Source organism: Oryctolagus cuniculus, chromosome 3 (assembly GCF_964237555.1).
Source record: "Oryctolagus cuniculus chromosome 3, mOryCun1.1, whole genome shotgun sequence".
In the NCBI taxonomy this organism is placed as follows: Eukaryota; Metazoa; Chordata; class Mammalia; order Lagomorpha; family Leporidae; genus Oryctolagus; species Oryctolagus cuniculus.
Genome location: NC_091434.1, coordinates 63,412,905 through 63,437,203, shown reverse-complemented (window position 1 = coordinate 63,437,203; position 24,299 = coordinate 63,412,905). Strand labels below are relative to the sequence as shown.

The 24,299-nt window shown below is 41.3% G+C and overlaps 1 protein-coding gene across 2 annotated transcripts in view; it reads right to left on the bottom strand.

The window, feature by feature from the left end:
- The window catches only part of PDE11A (phosphodiesterase 11A), a 450,256-nt gene that overhangs the window by 62,895 nt on the left and 363,062 nt on the right, over positions 1–24,299 (bottom strand). For both annotated transcript variants that reach the window (XM_051849396.2, XM_051849397.2), the window contains exons 15-16: positions 20,872–20,972; positions 5,511–5,588 (exon numbers count right to left, since the gene is read on the bottom strand). In XM_051849396.2, coding sequence (XP_051705356.2) covers positions 5,511–5,588; positions 20,872–20,972 — 179 coding nt within the window. The remainder of the gene's footprint in view (positions 1–5,510; positions 5,589–20,871; positions 20,973–24,299) is intronic.

The window sequence follows — 24,299 nt, the reverse complement described above, 5'->3', positions numbered from 1 at the left end:
AAGGAGCTCCTTCATTTTCATCCGTGCCCTACGGTGAGGATTTACGTGTGAGGGCCACTTCGTTTTCATCGGTTTACTACCTGGCTCCAGCCATGTTTTATAAGCACCATGAAGAAGAAACATACTCAGCTACAGCTTTCATTAATTTGAGTCCATAAGAAAGTGCAGGAATGATGTGAATCAGATTTCTGAGGGGCAGATGTAACTAGAATTCAAACTAGACGGTGGAAATGTGGGGGACAATTGAAATCTCAGTTAGCTCTGGGCCTTATCATTTAATGTGGTTGTGGGGAGGGGGGAATAAGGCCCACTCTTTGTCCCAAATCTGCTTTCTCTGTGCTAAAACCAGCAGTATGTGATGACAGGTCATGCAGCATGGGAACTGGGAAACCACATCTTGCCTAACAGCTCTTGAAGGAAAGCTGTGTGGTGTTGATGGTCCGAAAGCCGTCCCCATGTCAGGTGTTAACATTTCAGACCCCGCTGGATCCGAATCCTGGGAAACATGTCTGCTGCCCAGATGGCAGCGCACGCCTCCGCGGCAGGCGGACTGTCACTTTCCCAGAGAATAAGGCAGGCGGCCACAGATAACAATAGGTCATTCAAGGCACCGCCAGGCAGCACCAGTATTAGCACTCGTCTCAGCTCAAGAAGCTTTTAGGAAGCATCTAATTCCAAACATGCAAAGAGTCATATCAGTCTTTACTTCAGCTTTTATCTCTGTAACAAGGGCTTCTACAGTGCTCACCATGCCGCTGCTACTAAGTGCTTTACCAATTAACTAATGGCTAGCTACCTACTAAATGAATGCATATCAAAGCCCTCAGTGGTGGGTGCTTCTATTTCACAGTTAAGTAAACAGAAGTGTGGAGGGAGTTATCTTCTTTTTCTTTTTCTTTTTTTTTTTTGGACAGGCAGAGTGGACAGTGAGAGAGAGAGAGAGAGACAGAGAGAAAAGTCTTCCTTTGCCATTGGTTCACCCTCCAATGGCCGCCGCGGCCGGCACGCTGCCCCAATCCGAAGCCAGGAGCCAGGTGCTTCTCCTGGTCTCCCATGTGGGTGCAAGGCCCAAGCACTTGGGCCATCCTCCACTGCCTTCCCGGGCCACAGCAGAGAGCTGGACTGGAAGAGGGGCAACTGGCACAGAACCAGTGCCCCAACTGGGACTAGAACCCAGAGTGCGGGCGCTGCAGGCAGAGGATTAGCCGAGTGAGCTGTGACACCAGCCGAGAGTTATTTTCCACGACGAAGTAAGAAATCAGGATTCTGTACATATTACAAAGCTACTGAATCCCTTTTGGCCATAGTCTATGTTCCTTGTCTTGGGTTCTGCTGGCGACTGAGGGCACAAGACTGCAGGTAACGTATTGAACATGGCAATATTTCTTCCAGACAGGAAAAAATGTGTGTGTAGTTACCTACTTGTAGTATAACTTGGATAATTATTTGAGCTTTGTTTGATAATTTGAAGCTTCTCAAATTCATATCACCATTAGTCAATCAAGTATATTGAGTATTGTTTAGGTGCTCAAATGATGATAATTCTAATAGCTAGCATTTATTGAGCAGCCACTGCAGGCTGACTGACATAGTCTCCTTGAGGAATACTATCATTATCTCCATTTCACAGGTCAAAAAGGAAGGCTCAAAAGGTTACATAACTTGCCCAAGATTATATGGCTAGGAAGTGTCAAAGCTGGGATGGGAGCCCATGGTCTTAAAGAGAAATTTCTCCTTTCAATGAACACTGTATGTGGAGCAGAAGGAAAAGACTGGGAGGGAGGATGGGTGGAGTGGCTGAAATCTTTATCCAGTGGGCACCAGTGAGTCAGCTGAGGCTGGGCACACAGGAGGGAAGTGAGAAAGTTGAGTGGTGGATGTGAAGGTGGTTTGACAGTGGAGAGTGAAAGGATGAATCCTTGGAAGCAGACATCGATATGAGCCTAAAACAAAGAGGACAGGGAGAGTGCAAAGGCAGGGACAAGGATGGAAGATCACAAAGGAGGAACTGAAGGAGATAAATGAACTGTTTTATCTTATTTTGTAGATCAAGGCTCTGAAGGAGTAAGAGGTCTTTTCTACAGTAAGAGAGCAGGGAGGGAGTTTCTACCAACTGTTTTAGTCTTCAGACCCCATTATTCTACTCCAATTTACCCTGAAGTTGTGCCAATCTGTTTAGTGCGATTGAATGAACGGTCTGGAATAAGGACTGCACGAGCATTTCTGTCCTAAGGAGGGGAAGGGAGCAGTGTGTATTCAGCATCTCCGATGCTTATGGCAGTCCAGTTTTAACACACCTCTCCTCTGTGTGCCAAAATTATTTCAGTCGTAATCTTGGGATAATTGTTATCTCCTTGATTTGTTCTTTAGTCTGTTTTTTAAAAATAGCAATTTAAAGGAAATGAATTTCAATTTTAAGGATATATTCAAATTCAGTAAAGAATTTCATGTGTGAACTGAAATTTGCATTTCCCCAAAAATACTATTACTCCCTGCAGTTTGCATTCTGTTTCACTGTTTTAAATTTTAAACACAAATAAAATGCACAAATGGTCACATAAAATAACAAAATGGAAGGAGTTCAAGTTATATTTTTTCATCTTTACCATCACTATGCTCTCATTGCTTATTCTGAAAAATACCATTTAAAAGCAGGGTTACGGAATTCTGCAAGATTGGAGGCACAGAACTACCCCTGGAACAAATCTGAAAGATTCTGAACAGCAACATACTCTTGAAAATGTGCAGCCAGGTCCACCTGTGTGAAGGGCCAGGTGGGCATTCTTGCAACTAATGCATATTGCAATGCATGTACATGAAAGGATAAATAATAAACGTGCTAATATGAACCTTTCATATCAATTATTTTGATTGTCAGTTGCAGCCTCAGCAATTGTTTAGAATTTACAACCAAAAACTTTTGGCGGGGTCAGGGGGCTGGGCAGCTCATCACCGACTTTGCTCAAGCTTGCCGATATGGTGATGATAAAAACCAAACTGGTTTTCAGTTGCTTTTATCACTATCTTCAAATTCTCTACAAATAGTGTTTTCAGAGCCCCGCCCAGGGTGCACTATGGTGAGGGTCTGACCATGAAATGGGGAAGGAGGAAGGAGCAGCTAGAACACCTCTATTTTATAGTATGTGCTTCCAAAGCATTTATTCCTACCAAATGAGGTTCCCTATGAAAAAAGTTCAAATACCTCTGCAGGAAAACCTCCAGGTGGAGATGCGGACAGAGTCCTGGCATTTCAGTGGTGGAGCTCAGAAGAGAAGGCAGGCCCAAGCAACGAGTTGGGAGTCATTTGAGGAGAGGAGTGGAAAACATGAGGATGTTACACTTAGAGTTACACTCAGGGGTGGTAGGGAGGAAGAGTGGCTAGAGAAGGACAAAGGAACGGAAGAGTCAGAAATAAAGTAGGAAATCCAGAAGAAAATGGATTTGCAGAATCCGGGGCTGGAGAGAGAGTTCAAGGGAAGGCCAACTTCATGAGGGCCTATAAAGTGACCAAGGAAGCTGAAGAGAACAAACACAGTAGGATTTGATACATCGGAGGTGACTGGTGACTCCAAAAGGCACAGAAATCACATTTCACAGACAATTCCTCAAGAGAGGAATGACTGAACACTATACATCGATAGTTTAGATGAAGTCTATGCTATGATGAGAGATGATGCGGTGTTGACGTAGGCAGGTGGCTAGTAAGCAGAGAGCCGCTGAGGGGCTGCCAGTACCCAAGCCGTGTGCAGTGTGCACTGCTCAGATCTCACCCCCTTCCATGCTGATCCAACGTGGCTGCCGATCTGCACACCCACTCCCTGTCTGGCACCTGAGCCTTTGTAGAATGCAGTGTTTCTGCAGATGCATCCAAAGCAGGCAGTCACCCCCGCACCTCCCCACCCTTCCTCCATGTTTGGAGCCTGCCAGCTCCTCTCTTCAGTTTCTCCTATAGTATCTAATGCACCATTGTGGTCTACAGTTGCCATTCAGTGCCATGAGCAGCAGAACCTGTTCTAAGGCATGATTTTTTGATTGCAGAGGCAGAAGCATGTTTTTAGGTGTAGAATGGTTATAATTGGGGAAAAAGTGATTTTGAAAATGGAAGCCTATGGGTCATAATTGTCAATAGCAAGGTTAGGGGAGGCGAGGAAAGGAGAGGGAATGGAATTAAGACCCAAGTGGAGGTGGCAATCTTAAAAAGAGGAGGAACCCTCTCTTTCTCTCTCTCTCTGAAAGATTTAAGCATGTAATGCAGAGAACTGTTAAGTAGAGAGGAGAGCAAGAGAGGGACATCTGGGGAGAGGACCTGAGGAAAGTGTGAAGGGAGGTGAGCTGCAGAGGGAAGAGGCGGGCAGAGCCCTGTGCTACTAAGCAGGTGCAGAGATTTTATATCTCAGTAATGTGGGAGGGGGAGCTCTAATGGGGACCGTGCTTGGCTGATTCTAGTGGTTGTATGATTGTGGAGCAGATGCTGTGCACCCTAAGCATGGCCTCCCAAGCTTCTCCAGTAAAACTTGGCAGTGTCAGACAGGAACAAGACAGCAGAAGTTCTGGGGTGAGTGAGGTCCAGAGAGTGGAAGGATGGGGCATGAATGGAAGAGAAATGGAGCCCCACCATGCAGAGTGGTTGCAATAGAGTGGTAAAAATGCGCCACATAAAGACATTGATTTGCTACTGTCCTTTCTAAACAACTGTGCGGAACTCCCATTCAAAGTCTAGAACTAATTCCTTACCTCCACTGCCACAATTGTTCAGGTTGGTTCCTATTCACAACCCTACTGTGGCTCAAGGAAAGTAGAAGTTCACTCTGCATTTTGCTTGGTGCTGTGCAACTCTGGTTTCTAAGGTTCAAAACGCCCTAACTTTCCCAACTCTCCTCCTAACTTTCCCAACTCTCCTCCTAACTTTCCCAACTCTCCTTTTGAGGAAAATGAAATTACGGCTTGCATGGGGCCAGCATTGTGGCAGAGAGGGTTAAGCAGCCACCTGCGACACTGGCATCCCATTTAGGCATTTAGGCTGCTCCACTTCCCATCTAGCTCCCTGCTAATTTGACTGGGAAAGCAGTGGAGGATGGCCCAAATGCCTGGGCCCCTGCTCCCAAATGGGAGACCTGGAAGAAGCTTCAGGCTCCTGGCTTTGGTCTGGCCCAGCCCTGGTGGTTGCAGCCATTTGTGGAGTGAACCAGCAGATGGAAGATCTCTCTCTGTAACTCTACCTTTCAAATAAAAAAAAAAAATTAATTAAAAAAAAGAAGAAACCATGACTTGCTAAAATGGATCTAATTTGAACACCATTTTCTAAATTGAAGGCAGATTTATGGAGAGGAGGCCAAAAATATAATAAACTATAAGATGAAAAAAATGTTGTCTATCTTTTCTTCAATTAATCTGTTTTCAGTGTAATATTCATCACTTTAAAAGTCACTTGCATGCTCTCAGCACTGTCGGAAAAGCACAGGTGAATGTGCAAATAGTGAAGAAACACAGAAACAAGAGCTTTTTCTTACCGAAATATATCACGGTGGTTTTTGATGTTCCAATCATATTCTCCTCTACTGACAAGTTCAAAGAATTCAGTTCTCCTCCTGCAGGAAAATTGAATGAAGAAAGAAAGAAAAAAAAAACCTGGAATGAAATTTCTCAGTCTGTGGAGTGACATAAACACATTTATGGGGAAAATATAAGACCACCTGAACCACATAACTTAATATTTGAAATCGTGAGGCTAAAGCACTATCAAAATAAATCACTTTTTTAAAAATGTTGAGGCTTCAAGAAAAAGCCACAATCATTTCTGAATGTATTTACAACAGAGGCGATTATAGAGCCATAAAACAGAAAACAATGTGGCGCTGCACTTAGGATTATGTGCTGTGAAGCCCTTGTGACACTCACTGAAGGTCAGAAGAGGGAAGCAAGGACAAATACAATGCAGAGCAATTCTGGAATGTTCTTTTATTATTCAACATAGAATTGAGCTGCATGATGATCCAAGATAAGATAAACTCCCTGCTAGTAAATTTAAGATAAGTGTTTTATTTTTTCCAGATTAGAAAATGAATATTTTACTATGTGAGCCCTTAAGCAAATAGCCTATAGAGGGGCCATCGCTGTGGCATAGCAGGTAAAGCCGTCGCCTCCAGTGCTGGCATCCCATATGTGTGCCTGTTTGAGTCCCGGCTGCTCCATTTCCAATCCAGCTCTCTGCTATGGCCTGGGAAAGCAGTGGAGGATGGCACAAGTCCTTGGGCCTCTGCACCCAGGTGGGAGACCTGGAAGAAGCTCCTGGCTCCTGGCTTCAGAATGGCCCAGCTCCGGCTGTTGTTGCCATCTGGGGAGTGAACCAGTGGATGGAAGACCTCTCTATCTCCCTCTGCCTCTGCCTCTTTGTAACTCTGCCTTTCAAATAAATAAATAAATAAATCTTAAAAAAATTAGGCTATGGAGTCCCAAAAGTAAATGTGCCTAAACACTGGCTACCTCCTTGCTGTGCAATTTGAGGAAGCTACTTAAACCCTCTAAGCCTCAATTTCCTAATCTAACATGGGAATTTTATTTGCTCACTCACATGGTTACTGTGAGGATTAAATGAGATAACAAATGCAAAGTATCTGGCACAGTGTCTGAACATTGTAAGTGCTGCTGCAGACACACACACACACACATACTCACTCACTCATGAATATACATTTGGAGATGTAAGGATATGGAAAAGACAAGAAAGGAATACTTCAAGGTTTGAAAATAAAGATTCATTCTTATTTTTCTGAACTTTTAAAAGAAACTAGCTATGTGACTTTTTCTAGAGAGAAAGGAACAAAAGAGGACACCACCATTTTGATTTAAGAGTCATTCCTCAAGTTTTCACTTTCTTGGCACTTCATAATGAGAAAATATTTAAAGGATCATGACACACATTTCCCTAAGTGCATCCCAGAAAATGCTAGTCTTAAGAGGTGCTCCATGTAAAAGAATTCCCTGGCCAAGTAGGTTTGAGAAATGCTGTCCCTTGAAGACACTATCCATATTAATCTTTTCAAGGCTCTGATAAAGACTGAGGTATAAAAGCCTGTTGCACCTTAATTACAGAATTCCATATAGTACTTACGCAGGAAGGAACACACTTTGGAAAATACCACCGCGACATATCACTAGTGGGGGATATCAGAGTAAGATCTTAGGAAGTCTGGGGGACAAAGGATATATAGTTGATAACATCTAGTTCTGCTGTGCCTGGCCCAGGGACCCATCACTAACTGACCAACTCTACAAGGAGTCCTCAAACATTTGTGGAAAATGCTTATTTTGATAAAAATTATATGTAGATTTCAAAATAATTTTTGCACCAAATAAACTTATATTTTAATTCCATTTTCCATGAACTTTTTGAAGTCCATGCATAGGAATTTCTTGTTAATTGGTCAGACTGACTTCTCAATTTACCTGAAAGGGGGCAGGTCAGGGAAACAAATTCTTATTGGAGACACCAAGACAGATCCTGGATCTATTTCTTCATGTGGATACATGTCAAGGCCATACTATAGTACGTGACAATCTCCAAGACGACCCTACAGCAACTGGTGGAGATGGCATAACACAGTTACAGGGAAGGACCCAGCAGGCCCCTGCCCCTTTGACTGGGCCAGTGCATGTTTATCCTTCTTGTATAGCTTTACCACCTCCTTCATTTGGTCCTCTGCCTTCTTCATGACCAGAATCATGCCTTTTTCACATCACTGACTGTGACTGGAAGGGAGACAGTATAGTGGGAAGTGCCCAGGTACTGAGCTGGGTTGAAAGCTAACTGCCACTTACTTGCTGTGTGGTCCTGGGCAAGTGACCCCACATTACTGAGGCTCTGTTTCCAATCTGCGGTAAGAACCTGAGATAAAGTGTGCTATGTGTTTGGAACTGGTAGATATTCAATATCTGAGAGCCAAATTAGCTAAGGCTAAGATGTAAATAATATTATAACATTATTACTGCCAACAGTAACATCAATTGGACTACATGGAGAATGAGGAGTTTACTCAGTCTTTCAATCTTCCCCTTTTACTGAATACAAATCAGTTTTATTTTTATTATTTTTTTTAATGGAACAGTAAGTTGAGTACAAAAATTTTTTTTTTTTTTTTTTTTTTTTTTTGACAGGCAGAGTGGACAGTGAGAGAGAGAGACAGAGAGAAAGGTCTTCCTTTGCCGTTGGTTCACCCTCCAATAGCCGCCGCGGTTGGCGCGCTGCGGCCGGCGCACCGCGCTGATCCGATGGCAGGAGCCAGGAGCCAGGTGCTTTTCCTGGTCTCCCATAGGGTGCAGGGCCCAAGCACCTGGGCCATCCTCCACTGCACTCCCTGGCCACAGCAGAGGGCTGGCCTGGAAGAGGGGCAACCGGGACAGAATCCGGCGCCCCTACCGGGACTAGAACCCGGTGTGCCGGCGCCGCTAGGCGGAGGATTAGCCTAGTGAGCCGCGGCGCCGGCCCAAAAATATTTATTGAACATATACTCTTTGCCAAGCCTTTACTAGGCAGTATAGACAGAAGAAATGGGTGCTAGCTTTAAATGTCTCTAAAGTTAGCCAGGGCAACCAATAAATAAATAGGTAATTCTCCCTTCTAATTTAGTTCAAATGATAATAATGACCCTGGGTCTAGAGGGAGGTGAGGAGCACTCACATGGGCACAAAATATAAGTGGGTGACAACTCAGTAATGAAAACAAAGAACAGTTTAATGTAAATGTTATTGGCTCTGATGAGGCTAATATTTACTGAGTCCTTCCTAGTCCTTCTGAGATTCTGCCCATGCATCTGACTTTAGTAGGTTACTTAATCTCACTGGGCTTCAGCTTTTTTTTTCTTAGTGAAAGAAAATTAGTAATGGGATTTACCTTGTAAATTTGGTGGGAGGATTAAATAAAAAGATTTATGGAGAACACATAGCAGAATCCTGGCAAAGGTAGGTGCTCAAGTAAGGATTAGTTTTTCTTATTAAGCTCTAAAGGGTTGAATACCTAGCCCAAGTTCTCACAGTCTGTGAGTTGGCAGGGGTGGATACAAACACTACCTGTTAGAGTAACAACTGCTTCTTGCAGCTCAGATACATCCATATGTCTTGGGAGCACAGAGGAATACATGCCCTCATCTTGGAGGATCATGGAAAACCATGGAAGAGCTTCAGTTAGCATCCTTGGCTGAATGGACAATTCAACCCTATGAGTTGTTCCAAAAACTCACTAGAATGCTAGTTCCGTGAGGACAGGGGCCTGGTCCAATTTTGTTCACTCCCACAACCCCAAGTGCCAACAATGCTTGGCATGTAGTAGGAGCTCAATTAGAATTTGTAGAATTCATCAGTTAATGAAAACGATTATCTCAGAAAACTATTCAAATTTAAAAATAACTCTTCAATCACTGGTTTTACCTAAATTCTAATTGTTCTAGGGACTTCACAATTGCCATGGAGACTAGATTCCAATTTGAACCAAGTGGACAACTTAACAAGTCACAGGAAATAACAGTATAATTTCCACCTGGCATCTGTCAATATACAAGATATAAAATCTTTGATACAAGTAGAGCCATGTTCCCTAGGTGGCTAACTCACTAGCAAAAACAGATAATTTTTCAAGCGCCAATTTCTAAAAATCACAACTGAATGACGAGAATAAGTTCTCCAGTGACAGAAGTTTTAATAGCTAGAGCTGCTGGTACAAAAGTTATAAAGTGAACTCACAATCAGTTATAGATTTTACATCTCATTAACAAAGCTAAATTCTGTCACATCAGGAAGGAAGGGGCTATTCATTATCTCTAGGAGATGGTGACTCAAAGAGGGATAGGAGGAATTTTTAATAGGGTATTAAAAAATGTAGTATGCCCATTCTTGGCTATTTCCTGATAGGTTCTATTTACTGATAGTCTCAAGGTTTGGCTGTGAGCTTAGGAAATAATAAACATATTCCTACTCACCATAATTTTACCAAGAGACCCCTATTCTCCGGTAGAACCATCTCCTTCACATACCTGGTAGTACATTTGGTCACATAAATAGCCAGACAGAGGCTTTAGAGTGTACTTAAAATTTTAAGTTTCTGATAAAAGTCCTTCTTGAAATATCAGGATAAGATTAATCATTTTCATAAGGCTACAAAAAGGATTGTAAAGTGATGATCTGCAAGGATCATGTAAAACTTTATTATGCATATTCAATATATTTAAAAGGTATAAAAATTAAATGACATAGAGCATCCATTTACCACCAAGCCTAGAAATGAAGCTCCACCATTTCTGCTGATGCCTTGTCACCTCTGTACACTTGGTTGGCCTCCATCCTGTCCACTATGTGATGAACACCTTATGACTTTTGTATAAATCATATCCTTTTATTTTTACTGGATAAATTTATATAGTATTGTTCTGCATGTCTTAAAACATTATATAAATAATATAGCATCATGATGTATATACCCTTTGGCAACTTGCCTTTTTCATTCAATATTTGTGAAATTCATCTGTGTTAATGCACATAATTCAGGCCATTTCTTCTCTCTGATGTACGGTGTTTAATGTATTATCATACCAGTATCTACTCACCTACTTCCTGATGATGAAATTTAGGTTACTTCAATTTTTTTTGCTATTGTATTCAATATTGCTATGAACTACCTTATACATGTCTCTTTGTAAATCTGTGTGAGTATGTTCTTCCTCCCTCCCTCCCTCCCTCTGGGTCATAGAACTATTTCTTTTTCTGGGACTGGCACTGTGGTATAGTAGGTTAAGCCTTCACCTGTGGCACCGGCATCCCATATGGGCACTGGTTGAGTCTCAGCTGCTCTTCTTCTGATCCAGATCTCTGCTGATGGCCTTAGAAAGCAGCAGAAGATGCCTAAGTACTTGGACACCTGCACCCAGAAGAGGCTCCTGGCTCCTGGCTTCAGATCGGCCTAGCTCTGGCCATTGTGGCCATTTGGGGAGTGAACCAGCGGATGGAATACTTCTCTCTCTCTGTCTCCCTCTCTCTGTCTCTCAAATAAATCTTTTTTTACAAAAGAAGTATTTATTTTCTATGTTTGAGCTTTCATTGTAGCTATAGACTGTTAGAGGTATATAGAACTTTTGAGAAAAACAGGCTATAATTATCTCATTTTATGGATGAGGAAACTCAAGGTGAAGGGAGGGAGGTGAAGTCTTCCGCCTAGGATCCCAGGGATGTTAGGGACAGACCCAGGTAGATTCTAAGTCTGCAGCTTCCCAGTTCTGGCTCTTGAGATAATCTTCACAAACTGTGTACAGCATAAAGCTCTGGAGCCCAGTACTCTTTTCTGTTGTCAGTACAAGCTGCTGTACCAAGGGCAGGACCAGTGCCAAGTCAGACACCAGACAGAGGTCTTCTCATCCTTCCAAAGAAGAGCTGCAGGTGGCGCAGGCTAGGCTGACAGTGCATGGCTCCAGGCGGCGTGTTTCTGACCGCACCCTGATAGTCACTACAAAGCAACAATATGAAATTCATTGTGCTTTCGGGAAACAAGTTTGCCCATACACCTGCTCCATTCATTTTAGGATCTATACGTGTGTATAGATTGTATGCGAAATGGTTAGAAATGGAAGCATTTTTAGAGATGCACGATTGTTAAAATGAATATTTGAACATCCACAAAATTATACAATACCCCCTGGATCCAGACTCCTTTGTTACAAAGAACTATATCATTAACTTCTGAAGCAGATCATTGGAACCTTGCTTTTCAAGGACAATGGCAAGTACCTTGCTAGTGAAAAGTAACTTACTGGAAAATCTCATTTATAATCAGATATGTTTTTATTAGACTTTCACCCTGCTCTCTGACATATGTTCCACTCAGAAAAATAGCAGTCTTTAAAAAAGCATCATTTGAACAGAACTGCAAAAATTACCCTCAAAAATAATTCCAAAGATTGGTTACCAGTCAGCCATCACCACATTGAAAATCTTTCTGGTTTATCATTTATCTGCAAGGCATCTTTTATTCGTAAAATGAAAAATAATCATTCCTGTGTAGACTTTAATCAGGGATATTGTTTGTAAATTTATATATCTCTACATGTATATATGTACACATATTCTTTATCTATCTATTCATCTAAATGCTTTGAATCTACTAAAAGTCCATGAATATTAGGAAGGTTTTACTGTTGAAGTGGCAAATCATCATTGTGACTCATCTGCGATTGCAACTGCAGAGTTGCCAGACAGGGGTTGCCGGGAGTGTGTGTGTGGATGGGGTGGGTGGGTGCAGGCAAGGAGGATGTTTGTTCTTTCAGTTCATTCAGCCGGCAAATCGCACATTGACAGTGAACTGCTAAATGCAGAGTCTGGAGAGATGTCTGCACTTTTGGCATAGAAGCAGTAGGGAGGATCAGAAAATTAACCTGTCAATGTTAACTCCAATAATTATAACTAAAGCAAAGTCATATGTTTAACCTGGAAGTGCATTTTCTTCCTGCTTTAGAATAGCACTTGTAACACAAAGGCCAGATAAGATTCTCAGTGAAATGACCTTATTGATGCTGGTCTAATTGTTGACGGCACAATTGAAATGGGCAACATGCAGGAAATGGAAAAACTAGAATTGCTCTAAAGGTTGAAAATGGCAGAAGATGAGATTACACAGGCCCTACCAGTCAATTCCATCAAACTATCGTCACCAGGCAGAAGAAGTTATTTAAACTGCTGCTGGGTGGAGCGTGCTGCACTCACTCTGTGTAATCGCTCTGCCCACCCCAGCACTCTGCATACCCTGTCGTCTCTCTTCCCCACTGGGATCCAAGTCCCTGAGGGTAACAACTGTACATGATATACCTGTACATTCCCAGCACCTAGCACAGTCCCTGGCATAAAGAAGGCATGAGTAAGTGCCAGCTGCATGGGCATCTTTGTTTTGTATTCAGTTGTGGTATCATGTGAGTGTGGATATGGGGATGGTTACATATGAAAGTCCTTTGATGTACATCACGGAAACCAAAAGATTTCTTCCATCAACCTCCCACAAGGCCTGTTATTCTAACATTATGATTGTTTCAATAGGTTATCTCATCAAGCTCTGGCAATATGTACGAATATTTGGAGAGAGAATTGGATTATGCTGCATCAGTCATCAACATCTTACTATGCACCAATTTATGCTCTTCCTTTCCTATACTAAGTGCATGCAGGAAACTGTGGAAGCTAAAAACACTGAACATAGTGGGCTCACAATCAACATTTGTTAAATGATAAATGAGTGAATATTTCTGGCTACATAGCAGTTAGGAACATTTGTTGTGTTCCTACCGTATTTTAAATAAATTGTCTAATTATTAATAGAATTTTAAAAAGGATGATCAAACAATTATTCTGAGTAATCTAAAAATAGTACATTGTGCTGTCATCATCAGATGCTTTTGAGAAATGCTATTTTCTGCAATTCTTTGGAAAGACAAAGACAAAGAAAGCATCAGATTGGGTCCATAATTACTGATGGATGTTCACAGGGCACAAAGAGAAGTGGCAAATTTACAATTTGAAGATTAATCTGATTAATTTAGAAAGCCAATCTGAGAAGCACAAAACACCAAATGGATTTATAAAATCTGAATCATGGATAATTCTCTGCTTAGACAGTGGTATGAGGCAATGTGGCATGGAGACCTGATCAGAAGCAACTTGATGACCTTGAGAAAACTTCTCATTTACTCTAAGCCCAACCACCCTTATCTATAAAAAGGACTAAAAGAATCTACCTTTCATGTGGGTATGAAAATCTAATATCAAAAAGTTAATTTTGAGAACCCATTATGTCAGGCAGTATGTCAAGTTCTGGGACTTGAAGGGTGATTTAAAGAGTAAGATGTCTGCATTCATTTAGCTTCCATTCTGATGGGGATGCAGGGAGATATTGTAAGGTTTGGGCATGGGGCAGGTACCTGCTAGATGTGATCGTGGTACATAATCACAACAAGTTGGGGATGAATGCTAAACTATTTATTGCTAACCAATGGCAACAACGTCCCTGACTGTATTAAATTTAAAAATTGCCCATCTCTGATGCCCCAGTCTAGTTTAACTGCAATCAAGCCATCTCTAATTGCAGTCAGTCCCACCAAAGAGTTCCCTGAGCAACTCTGTCCTGGTGCCTTCACACCCACCTTGCATTCCTCATGGTGGGGGCCTGGCACTAGTTTAATTGCTGATGTCTAAGTGTGTTTGGAACTAGCATCAGGCCTGGGTATACTCAAGGTACTGCTCTCTAACACTCATATGTTCTTGGGGTTGGCCTCAGTTTCTCCTTCAGTACTCTTAAACTAACAGTTACATCATTACAGAGAAAATGGCAAGGTAGTTAAAAACATTTTGGAGTCCAGATTCTTGGCTACTATTCAACATTGTGAGTAATTTACTGAATATCTCAAAACCTTAGTTTCTTCATGCATATTATGAATTTAATAATTGTACCTGCTTTAATGGGACTGTATTCAGTATGAGACGATATGTATATATGGCTTCTAAGTAAGCCTCTGGAAGTATTAGTTATTATTTCCATTATTAATCATAGAAGTTACCTGGTTCATCTTTGTTGATTGACACACAAATAGTAGAGGAAATTTGTGATATATCTTTTAGGTTCTAACGTTTGTGATTTTAGATCTGTCTCTCTGCCCACCACAGCATGTGCCATCTTTTATGGTGCATATTTTATTAAATTTTCCAACTGAATGATTCCTTTTTTATAAGGTACTTTAACTTCATAGAACTCTTTCACATAGATTATCTCTGGCCTGCCACAAGTGCCTAGCAGACTGGCATGGGTGACAGTCCTATCCCCATGGTTCTGACAAGGAAACCAAGGCAAAGAGAGATTGAGTTACTTTCTCAAAATTATTTCAATGGTTATTTAGACAGTATATCTAAGTCTTGCTTGAGATGGAGAAGTTACTACTTAATTATAAAAGCCTTATTTACTGTAGGGACTCAGAAATAGGCACAGAGAATCAATTTCAGATAATCTCTAAAGAGTAACTAGAAAATATTTTCAGAGAGTTGGAAAACTAGGCTGAACAACTAACCCCTAGACTTAGGTTGTGAAACCATAAATTCACACCAGGGAGTTGGATTTGGTTTTTAGTCTTAAGAATTCTACTTTCATGGGTAATTTGTGTCATAGAATCTCAAGGACACCCAAAGCAGTCAGAAAATAAAGTTACAAATTTTTGTGGTTGTTTGCAAAGCATTTCCATATTTCCATGAATCTTACATTTTTCCCTTTGGCAGGAAAATAGTGAGCTTCCTTTTTGGTTTCTTCAACTGTATCATCACTTTTGATTGGAGTAGTCAGGGCAGAAGAACCAACGAAAATCTGGACTTTGAGAAACTAACTCTATGGGGTTGCCTCCCATCCTCTCTGCCTGCTCACATGTTTTCAACTGTTGCTGCTACACCAGCACCTGAACTCTTGCCTCAGCTGCTCTGTGCATCACTTACTTTCTACCATGGTCTGTTATAACTGAGTGTGGGACAGGGGGCAGTTGTAGGAACCCTAGCCCTTGGATAAGCTGGAATTGCATGGGAATTAACACCCCATAGAGTGACCACTGAGAAGGATGGAGGCTAGTGGACAATTCTGAGGTGCAGCATCTGAGACTTCTTAGATGTTGCCTACAAGATCAAGCATAGCTCATCACGGTGGTGACCAACAGGAAGTGTGTCCTTACTGTGACTTCCCTCCTTCCCTGTTTCACTGTCCCTTCCTTGCCTCCCACTTTCATTCTTGGTATCATTTCCAAAGCTAAACTACCTGCAAGCAAGCCCTTGTCTTCAGCTCCACTTGGTTTTGATATAAACCTGGGAAGATCAGTCCAAGGATTGTCATATAAAATATCCCAAATTCAAATGACAACTATTTCTTGATTCCTTCAGTAGATATGGAATATGGTGATTATAGGAAAAAATCTTGAAACAGGAGGTGTGGCTTACAGTTTTGCCAAAACTAATCAATTATATGACTCAAGCTGCATGGTTTAACCTTTTTGGACCTTGCCTAATCATCGGCAAAACAAAGGAGATGAATTAGACAACATCACTGTAAGATCCCTTCCAGCTCCACAACTGCTCGTTTAGGGAATAAAATCATCTGGACAGTAGCTACTTTCCCCCTCATTAACCCTAGACATTGTTTTGGCTAAAAATAAGGCAATACTTTAATGCAACTTTAGACAGGCAAGTGAATCAGACCCCTGAAGGTGTAGATTAGAGAATGAGCAGCTATTCAGAAGTTCAAAGACAAGAACATTGACAAAAAAAGAACAAGTCAGCTTCTTTGGGAGTCAGCAAACATTAGCAAGGGCTGCAGCATTAAGATAAGGCCAGAGTAATGAGAAAACGAGTTGCAACCAACTTTCTTGACTGCATTCCATAGCTAACAGTGCTTGATAAATGGACTTTGAGTATTGAGGTTTCCCTCTCTCTCTCTCTTTAAAAGTTATTTGAAAAACTTTTTTGGCTTGGGAAAATATTTCTAATTTGAAAAAAAAATACAAAATTCTGCAAGTGTCAGGGGAAGGAAATAAAAACACAAAAAGCATAAGGCTTTCCACAAATCCCAACTCAAGGAGCATCAATCCAGAAAAAGATGGAAGATCATGATAATGAAGGCAACACAAGAACCACAGAACAGGCAAAACAAATAAGTTGTAAAACAAATGAGATTATAGATAAGAGCACTGATACGACATTAAAGACATAGGAGACATTTATAAGATATATGAGAGTACTTTAAAAATTTCATAGAAAATGGAATTAAAAGATAATTTTGGTGCAAAAAAACTCATGCAAAGTTTTTCCTAATATGTGTTTTCCATGAACTTGTTGAAGCACCTTGTATAATGTAGGCATAGTTTCCATTTTACTTGTGAAGAAAACATGGTCAGAGAGGTAAATAATTTGATGTCACACTGCATAGTTTTATGTAGTTAATTCTTATTTATTTAAGATTCAGAGAAACAGAATCAGAGAGAGAGAGAGAGAGAGAGAGAGAGACAGGGAGGGATGAAGGGGGAAGAGGGAGGGAGAAATGAAGGGCGAAGAGAGAGAAAGAGAGATAGAGAGAGAGAGAGAGAAACAGAATGCTCTCATCTGCTTCACTCTCTAAATGCCTGCAATGACTGGGGCTGGGTTGGGCCTGGGCCGGGGCCAGAATTGGGAGTGCAGTCCAGGTCTCCTAATTACTTAAGCCTCCAAAGGTGTACATTAGAAGGAAACTTGAATTGGGAGTGAAGCTGAGACTCAAACCCAGGCATTGCATCATGGGATGCAGGTATCTCAACTGGCAGCTTAACCACTAGGTCAAAAATCTGGCCTGTTTTTTTATTTAAATATACTTTAAAGTTAATTAACATTTATATTTGTAATACCTGTATACAGTCAAGAAATCAAACAGCACTAAAAGTCATATAATTAAATACAGCAGTGTTTTCCGTTTTGCTGCCTTTTGTCCTCTGATTGCGTTTCCCATTGCTTTCATCTGACTTTTCATTTTGGTTGTCTGTTTTTAACTTTTCAGAACACTTCCTTCTTCACAGTCGCTCCTACTCTCAGTTTTAAAGCCTCTGGTTCTTGTTGCATGTGTGCAACATCTTAGCTCTGTGAGGATATTAACACCAACATTTTGCTTTTGTTTTCTTCTTCTGCATGTTTTCTCTGAATTTTATTATTTTCCTGTTTGATTTGTCTTTCATATAGGAGGCTTAAAAAACGTTCTGCTGTACGTGGATGTCTATTTGTGGGTAGTAATAAAGCAATGAAGGGTTAAATGAGAGGTGTGTGCGTCTGTGTGTGTGTGTGTGTGTGTGAAGGGGTAGAATTACTAGATAAAATATAGAAAACCTAGGTAGATTTGAGTTTCTGATAAAAATTGTTTTTATTATATTCCTAAACAAATTCATAGGATCTCTCTAGACACCAAATAACTCTGCATTGTTTAAAAAATTTAAACTCAATTAGGCCTTCTATATGACTTGCTAGGTCCCCCAGCTCTGGGTGTATGGCTTATAGACTCCCAGCTTCTAGATGAGTGGGCTAGGAGGTTTCAGTTCATTTCACTGAATCCCCTCTTCTGAGTTCTGCTTCTCATTCCCACCCTGTACTTCTCCTCAGTCCAGAGTTCTTAATTTAATTTCTCTGGAAAACAATTCTCTGGCCTTCTCCAGGAGCAGAGAAAGCAGCTGCACGACTATTCTGGTAGAGGACTTTGTGGACTTTGAAAGTCCTGTAAACTGACTTTCTGGCAATCTCCTTGTCCTAGGCTTTGAGTATCACGCCCACTTTTCATGCAAGGTTCTGTAGGGCACACTGCCTTGCTTCTCAGTGCTGTTCCCCTCTGTGGTCCCGTTTCCCATTTCTGGAGCAACTACCATGGATGAGTCTGCCTTCCATTTTACACAACTGAAATAACATTTCTTGTCATTTGTTTTCTGCCCTGGATCTCCTTGCAGATTTGCGCCCTTTTTTCTTTAAATTCATTTAGCATCATCTCAGTGGAATTTTAAAAGGGAGAGACAGACATCTGAACTCAAACCACCAGGTTTAACTATAATGCCAGCCTGAGATTTAAATCCAAGCCACTATAACTCCAACACCTTTACCATTTCATATATACCACTTCATATCTCCACTATGCCACTTCATATCTCAATTAGTAGAACAGAACAATAAATACCTATTGCATAGACTGATAATTTCTTTTTGTTTTACTTCAATCTCTATCCTTGTTTTCTACTTCACTAAAAGAACCCCTAGTTTTTAACTGGGTACATGACTAACCATAATAAAAACTTCCTTTCCCAACTTTCCTTCAAGCTAGGTATGGCCAGGTGACTAAATTCAGACTAGTGAAATGTAACTGAAGTGTCATGTGGCAGCTTCCAGAAAAGTCTTAGAAGACAGGCTGCATTGTCTTTTTCTCTGTTCTCTTTGTCCCCTTTTTTTTTTTCTTTCCTGTGTACATTATGAACTACTACCTTGGACTAAGAGGTGAAAACTGTATGTAGAAGGTGGCAGCCTAGAAAGAGAGAAGGACTTGAGTCCCAGGTGACTTCATATTGCTAAGTTCAGTTGCTCATTTCCAAACTAGTTTTATGTAAAAGAGAAGTAAGATACTGTTACTTTGGGTTTTCTATCCTTTAAAATTGAACCTAATTCTAGCTGATGCAATGACAAACTACAGTGATATTTTAAAGGAGTCATCCAGACTTAGAAAAAGTTGTAGAAGATATGAACTTAAAGGATGTTCAGTTCAACCAGATGGGAAGTGGAGGGACAGGATTCCGTGTAGGAATGACAATAGGATTGAGGCACAAGGGAGACTACACAAGGTGTTTCAAAGGGTAATGTATAGACCAGTTTAGCTAAATTAGATAATCACGGAGGAGAGAAGTAGGTCATAAGAATTGTACAAACGAGGACTCAGATGCTTGGTCCCTTGCCACCAACATGGGATATGGGGATGAAACTCCAGGCTCGTGGCTTCAGCCTGGCCTACCTCTGGTCCTTGTGGCCATTTGGGGAGTGAACCAGCAGATGAAAAATCTATCTCGGTCTCTCTCTGTCTCTCTCTCTCTGTAACTTTATTTCTAACGAATAAAAGAATTAAAAAAAAAAGAATTGTAGAAGTTGGGTACAAATGTTTAGAGGGTCTTGAAAGTCAAATCATATTTAGAGCTCTCTCTGAAAGCAAGGAATAAACTGAGGTTTTTGAGATGAGACTTGGGGATATAGGTTGTCAGAATGAAGATGTTTGAGGCTCTCACTGCGGGTAATAATCTATATGGAAATAATACAGAAGTGAGGCAGGGAAGAAAATCTGTGTGGAGGAAGGACAATATGGATTTGAGAATTCAAACTTGGGAGAAAAGAAATATACAAAGAATCTAGAAAAAAAGAGATAAGGGCAGCTGGATGCTGGGGAAGCAAAGAGAGCAGGAATGGAGACGCCAACAAACCTTCAGGTTCCTCAAAGAAGCTAGGAGAAATCAGAAATGAGTATAGACATTGAATTTGGGAAGAAAGAAGTCTCTGGTGACCTCAGAATGTATAATTTTGATAGAATATACTGGTGGAATCTACTCATCAAAATGTAAATGTGTGTTAGGAAATCAGAGGTATTCATTCCTATTTGTTAAAAAAGGAAGACAATGAAAAGTTAAATTTAGGAGCAATTGAAGATCTCCATAGGGTCAATTGAAATTGTCTTCTAAGGCAGGAAGTGTTTGGTCTTTAAATAGGAGAGAGCTATGCACATCAGAGGAGGGAGAGACTTCCAGGCTGCCAAAAGAGGTGATCCCTGATGGAACTGGGCCCACTGAAATGAGAGGTATGGAATTCCTAGCTCAGGGAGAGGCCTGAATTTTGGGGTCAAAGGAGACAGCTCTTCTAAGAAGGAGGGAGGAGAAGCAAAGAATGAAGACTTGGCCTTCTAGTCAATCTTCCATCAGCAAGTATTTTTCATTATCATCATCATCATAGATCTGACTAGAAATGGTAGTCTGAAATACCAACCTTAGCCAATATCTAAAGATATAGAGTCAAGAGTTCAAAAAAAGGCTTATAAAATAGAAGGAAGATATAAATCTCTTTATAAAGATACAAATAAGATATAGCCCTGATTCCCTTAGCTTATATACACTGCTTTAATGAGCTTCATTTAGATAAGAGGAAAACAGCAGCAAACAGTTTAGTTCATTTATGCATTGATAACAATGCTAGAGTAACAGGCATTCCCCAATATGGACCCAAAATTAATCACAGTATAGAACTTTAAATACCCATTTGTCAAATAGATCTAATGCCAATACCTACTCAAAGTACAGCGTGAGATCTGTTGCCAATATTGACTGCTTCAGAAGCTGCATAAGGTCACTATATTCCTTTGAGGACAGATTCGCAAATATGTTGTGACCCTGTAATGAGAAAGTGATGGTAACAAAAGACAACATTCAATCTGTGGTTGTTGATTCCATGTTTTTCCTATATTGAAAAAAGGTCTAGAAATAGGGTACATTATCTTTTTTCAAAAAAGGCCTAATGACATTTTGTACAAACACAAACAGAATCTCTGACAAGCACAGCAAAGCCGGAAAGTGCATCATTTTTGAGGAAGTCTAGTGAAAGACACTTTATTATGTGTTAGTCTCAAAGGGAAAACTCTAAAATATTTGAATTTGTCTTACTTTGGACATGTTTGCGCCATCAGCTCCACCTGACTGCCTATTTCCTATGGGATTAATTTAATGGAGAAGTTGGCAAACTGTTTGGGAATCTTTCTGATCCTAAAATAAACAGTAGCTTCATGAGTAAAGGTTTACGTTGCACATAGGAAACATTTCCTAAGGCAACAAGTGACTCCTTAAGGAGGAAAAAAAAAAACCATTAGATCAGTGGTTGTCAACTGGGAGTCTTTTTGGCAATGGGAGCCTCAGGTGATGTCTACAGACGTTTTTGAGGGTCATGACTGAGTGGATGTTCCTGGCATTCAGTGGCAGTTGCTGAACGTCCTTCAATACATCAGAGACTTAGGCCCTACATGGTTAATACTGCTGGAGTTGAGAAATTCCACATAAAACTGTTAAAACATACTTTGAATAAGTGTGTAGCAGAGTAAATTCAACACATTGAATAACTACTGAGTAGCTAGAATATATGATATTGTTCTTGGCACAGTGGAACTCCAAAGATGACTTTTACCTAAGGAAAGTTGCAATTAAGGGCTGGCATTTTGGTGCAGTGGGTAAAGGTGCCACCTGCATTGCCAGCATCCCATAAAGGCACCAAACTTTGTGTCCTGGCTGCTCCACTTCCAATACAGCTCACAGCTAATGGCCTGGGAAGCAGTGGAAGATGGCCCAAGTGCTTGGGCCCCTGCACCCACACAAAAGACCCAGAAGAAGCTCCTGGCTCTTGGCTCCTGGCTTCAGCAGCCATTTTAAGAGAGAACCAGCAGATGGAAGACCTCTCTCTCTCTCTCTCTCTCTCTCTCTCTCTCTCTCTTTCTGTGATACTCTGCCTTTCAAGTAAATAAATACATTTTAAAAAGAGAGAAGAAAAGTTGCACTTGCATCTTTACCTCCATACCTTTGAAAAGCTCTCCTCCTTTCATCCAAATCTGTTTTAGCTACACAAGGCATTGGCAGCTCCACAGTTTGTTTTTACTAACTTCGCTTTTACTAAGCAACCAATAATTCACTTAGTTTGTCCTGAAAGTTGGATCTTTTAATTTCTCGGGTTTTCTCTTCTTTTTAAAAACTATTTATTTAGGTGGAGAGAGAAACAGACCTAAAGCTCCCACCCACTAGTTCACTCCCCCAAAATCCAGGCTGACGCCAAAGTCAGGAATTGAGAATGTGGTCAAGGTTTCCCATGTGTATGTCAGGGACCTAATTCCATGAGCCATCGGCACTGTCTACCAGGGACTGCATTCAGAGGAAGCTTCAGTAGGCTTCAGTCAGGGCCTGGAGGCAGAAATCAAACCCACACAGTAATGTGGGACACAGCATGTTCACTGGTAGGCTAAATGCCCACTTCCCATTCCTCAGGTTTTCCTAGCATGAAATTGGAACTCATAAGCAGCTGGCCCAGGAACTGGACCAGTTTTAAACCTACTGTTGAGAACCCAAAGATAGTGGAGAAATAAAGGGCAGAATTACTGCCTATGAATTGTCTCCAATTAGGTAAATTAATTCTTTGAGGGGATCAGAATTTCAATTAGTAAATTATATCTCACCTGGTGCCAGATGATGATCTTCTCTCCTGAGTTAATTTATCTCATTGGATGAACCCACCACTTCTTAAATACTAGACTATGCATATTGGTTCCAAGTGGAGCCAGGTCTAACGTTAACTGTAATTTTTAAATGAACTTCCCTGGAGCCTTCAGCCATCAGGAGGAAGATGGATAACTAAAGAAATGCAGCACCATAATTCTGCCCAGGATCTTCCGCCTGACTCTTGCCCCATGGATCAATCACATTCCAGGACTTGGGGAAAAGTGGTTGGAAACTGTGGAAAAGTAGTCACCCGGATGCAGCCACACACTCAGCAACTCTTAGTCAGAGGTTAAACTTTAGGAGCTGATTGACGTTGAGACAAGAAGTAACGTGGTCTGAATTTGAGGATCCTGATTAGTTGTGAGGGCCTGCATTTTACTACTTTTAAAGGGTATATGGTAACTAGTGCTTTTTACAATTAACAAAGGGGCAAAGCTAGCCAGATAAGCTTTAGTTATGCAAAAGAAGTTCATTTGTAATCTGCGTATGGCTTATATGAACATTGGTCTTCAAGGGTGTGATGCCTCAAGTAGATTTTGGTCTCCCTGCAATACTGCTGCTACCCTTTGCTTAGAGACCCAGTGAGTGTGAGACCGATGGAGAGAAATGGCAGATGTGGAGGAAGAAAGGCCTGGGGCAACTTTCCTCAAGGCATCCAACCTCCGGGCACCTGTGTGTCATTTGGAAAGTGGCAGGATAAGGACACCTGCTTGTCTGCCTTGTGACAGAAGGGTTTGAGGGGGCAGTTCTGGGCAGCACCCGCTTGTAGCAGGTGCTCAGGGCTTGCTTCTGCGATGATCACTCTCTGCCCTTCATGAAGAATTTCAAAGGGAAGGGTGGCCAATGTGTTCTGTCTGCGTGAACCCAAATTCCGAGTGAGTGGAGTTCATTTCCCCTAGGAAGCTGACAACCTGTTTATAACCCTCATTACAAAGCTAGGGGTTGCTAGGATCAGAGGCAGATTCATCACCTTTGCCGGTACAGAGAAGATAGTCTGCACCGAAGTTCCTTCCAGCTCTGCTTCCCTCTCGCACAGCACTCAGCGCCAGCGTGGCTTTCATAGGGAAATTTCTGAGCTACAGATGCCAGGTCGCTGGCTTCTGTCAGGTACTGAGAGCCTAACCCTGGATGTTTCATTCCCAGCTGAAGAGATATCACCCCCAGCAGGCTTGCCTCTCCCCAGGGTGCATGTAGGTTCTGGAATGTCGGCTTTCCTTTATGGGGTCAAAGGCCGTCACGATATTGCAAAAGACATGCTTTCTCCAGATAGGCTGGAAGGAAAAAAGACCCTCCATATTTAATGATGCTATTTCAGTGAAGCAGGGCCTTAATGATGATAATAATAATAATTAATGGCACAGCTAGAGAACTGACAAATAATAGGGAACAGATGATCCCTTCCCGGCCTCAAAAAAAAAAAAAAAAATGTACGCCTGCAGAAAATTAAACAGATCCTTTCCTAGC